Source organism: Pleurodeles waltl, chromosome 4_1, assembly GCF_031143425.1.
Source record: "Pleurodeles waltl isolate 20211129_DDA chromosome 4_1, aPleWal1.hap1.20221129, whole genome shotgun sequence".
NCBI classification, from domain to species: Eukaryota; Metazoa; Chordata; class Amphibia; order Caudata; family Salamandridae; genus Pleurodeles; species Pleurodeles waltl.
In genome coordinates, this window is record NC_090442.1 from 105,929,220 (window position 1) to 105,931,223 (window position 2,004).

At 41.5% G+C, this 2,004-nt stretch overlaps 1 protein-coding gene across 1 annotated transcript; it reads left to right on the plus strand.

Annotated features, from left to right (window-relative positions):
* The first annotated feature begins 845 nt into the window (after nt 1-845).
* Nucleotides 846-1,784, plus strand: LOC138288458 (olfactory receptor 5AP2-like). Its single transcript, XM_069230014.1, has one exon. It carries the CDS (start codon nt 846-848, stop codon nt 1,782-1,784), a length of 939 nt encoding a protein of 312 aa, XP_069086115.1.
* Nucleotides 1,785-2,004: the final 220 nt, after the last annotated feature.

Sequence of the window (2,004 nt, forward strand, 5' to 3'; positions counted from 1 at the left end):
AAAAATGCCACAAAAAAGGACGCAAAGAAACCTTTTACACTTCTTTGCACCATGTTTTCAGCCATCCTAACGGGATAACACCCCCCCTTGCATACGTAATGCCTGGCGCATGCATTGCGCCATTTTGTAAATATGGGGTGGTGAATTTGCCCTCGTTGGGCCACAATAGCATCATAAAAAATGACGCTAATGTGGGGCAAGGAGGCGCTAAGCCCTCTTAAATCTAGGCCTACATTTAGTCTTGATGGGTTGATCATAAGTAATTTGCAAAGGGTTTTTTAGAGGATAACTTCTGCTTCATTTCTTACCTTTGTTTATAAGCCAGTGCGGATCAGATCTCTGTCAATGGTGCTCATGGAGTCTGATTGAGATTCTAAAGGATACCGCTTATTCCCCATTATTTTATAGGTTAGACAGTTACTGACCATCTTATCTCTGTATCACCAGGAACTTGTATCCAGTCCATCAGTGGAACCAGATTTCCAGTGAAGTAAAAGTACGGCCTCAATGTAATAAACCCTGTGAAGCGAGTGATAAAATCACGTTGTGGATGTATGTATTGCACAAAATCTTCGGGTATGATGGGCACGCCGCTTTTGGTATTTAGATCGATTTTATTTTACACTAACGTGCACTCAAAGAAGTAGGTTTGCAATTTGTTGACCTCTTGGCTTTTTCGAATCTAATTTGTCCATATTTGCTTATGAAATGATGAACCTAGAAAACTGACTTTCCCTGACGTATCGATATGTAATTTACATTTACATTTTTCTTTTCTCCTAGCTAAGTTGCTGTTGTTATCTCCACTTGGGTATATTCAGCACTACTTCAAGTTCTTTGGCTATATGAAAAACGGGAATTGGACCTCTGTGAAAGAGTTTATCCTCCTGGGTCTCACCGAGGACCCAAAGTTGAAGATCCCACTTTTTGTGCTCTTCATATTGGTCTACATCCTCACCCTGCTGGGAAATGTGGGGATTATTGCTGTGGTCAGAGTCTCTCCCCAGCTCCACACCTCCATGTACTTCCTTCTCAGTAACTTGTCTTTTGTGGACTGTTGTTACTCATCGGTCATCACACCCAACATGTTGACCAGCTTCCTCTCAGAGACGAATACCATTTCTCTCCTTGGGTGTGTCACACAGCTCTTTTCGTTTGTTTTCTTGGGAAGTACAGAAGTATTTCTCTTGACAGTGATGGCCTATGATAGATACATTGCTATATGCAATCCATTACTTTATTCAGTGATTATGGACACCGTAATGTGTATATGTCTTGTTAGTGTGGTGTACTTGGTTGCCCTTTTGCATGCCCTGATACACACCAGTTGTACATTTAGTTTGTCCTTCTGTAGCTCAAATAAAATCACTCATTTCTTCTGTGATATTCCTCCACTGCTGAAGATTTCCTGCTCTGACACTTCCATCAATGAACTGGTGGGCTTTCTTATTGGTGGTGGACTTGTAATGACATGCCTTGGAATCATAAGTGTCTCTTATTTTTATATTGTCTCTGCTATCCTAAAAATACCCTCCTCAAATGGCAGGCAAAGGGCCTTCTCCACCTGCTCCTCACACTTTCTCTGTGTGACCATCTTCTTTGGGACAATGGTATTTATGTATCTCAGGCCAAGTTCTTCCGTCACCTTGGACCAGGACAGAGTGGCATCTGTGTTTTACACAGTGGTGATTCCAATGCTAAATCCATTCATATACAGCCTCAGGAACCAGGAGGTGAAAATAGCTCTGAGGAAGGTGATACTAAGAAAATGCATGTTAAGATGAATAACAAATGTTTGAAGCTGTCATGTACTTTATTTGTCTGAACCAAATAAACATGAGTTGCACTTTCTGATGAGGAAGGAATGAACAGGACATGGAGCTGGGGGAGACTGGGCACTGTGGATGTGCATGAAAGGCTCATTTGTGTCGATGCCTAGAGTAATGCTTGAGTTTTTGTTTTGAAACATAAAGCAAATAGATGCCATCAGTGTTGCTCAACCCA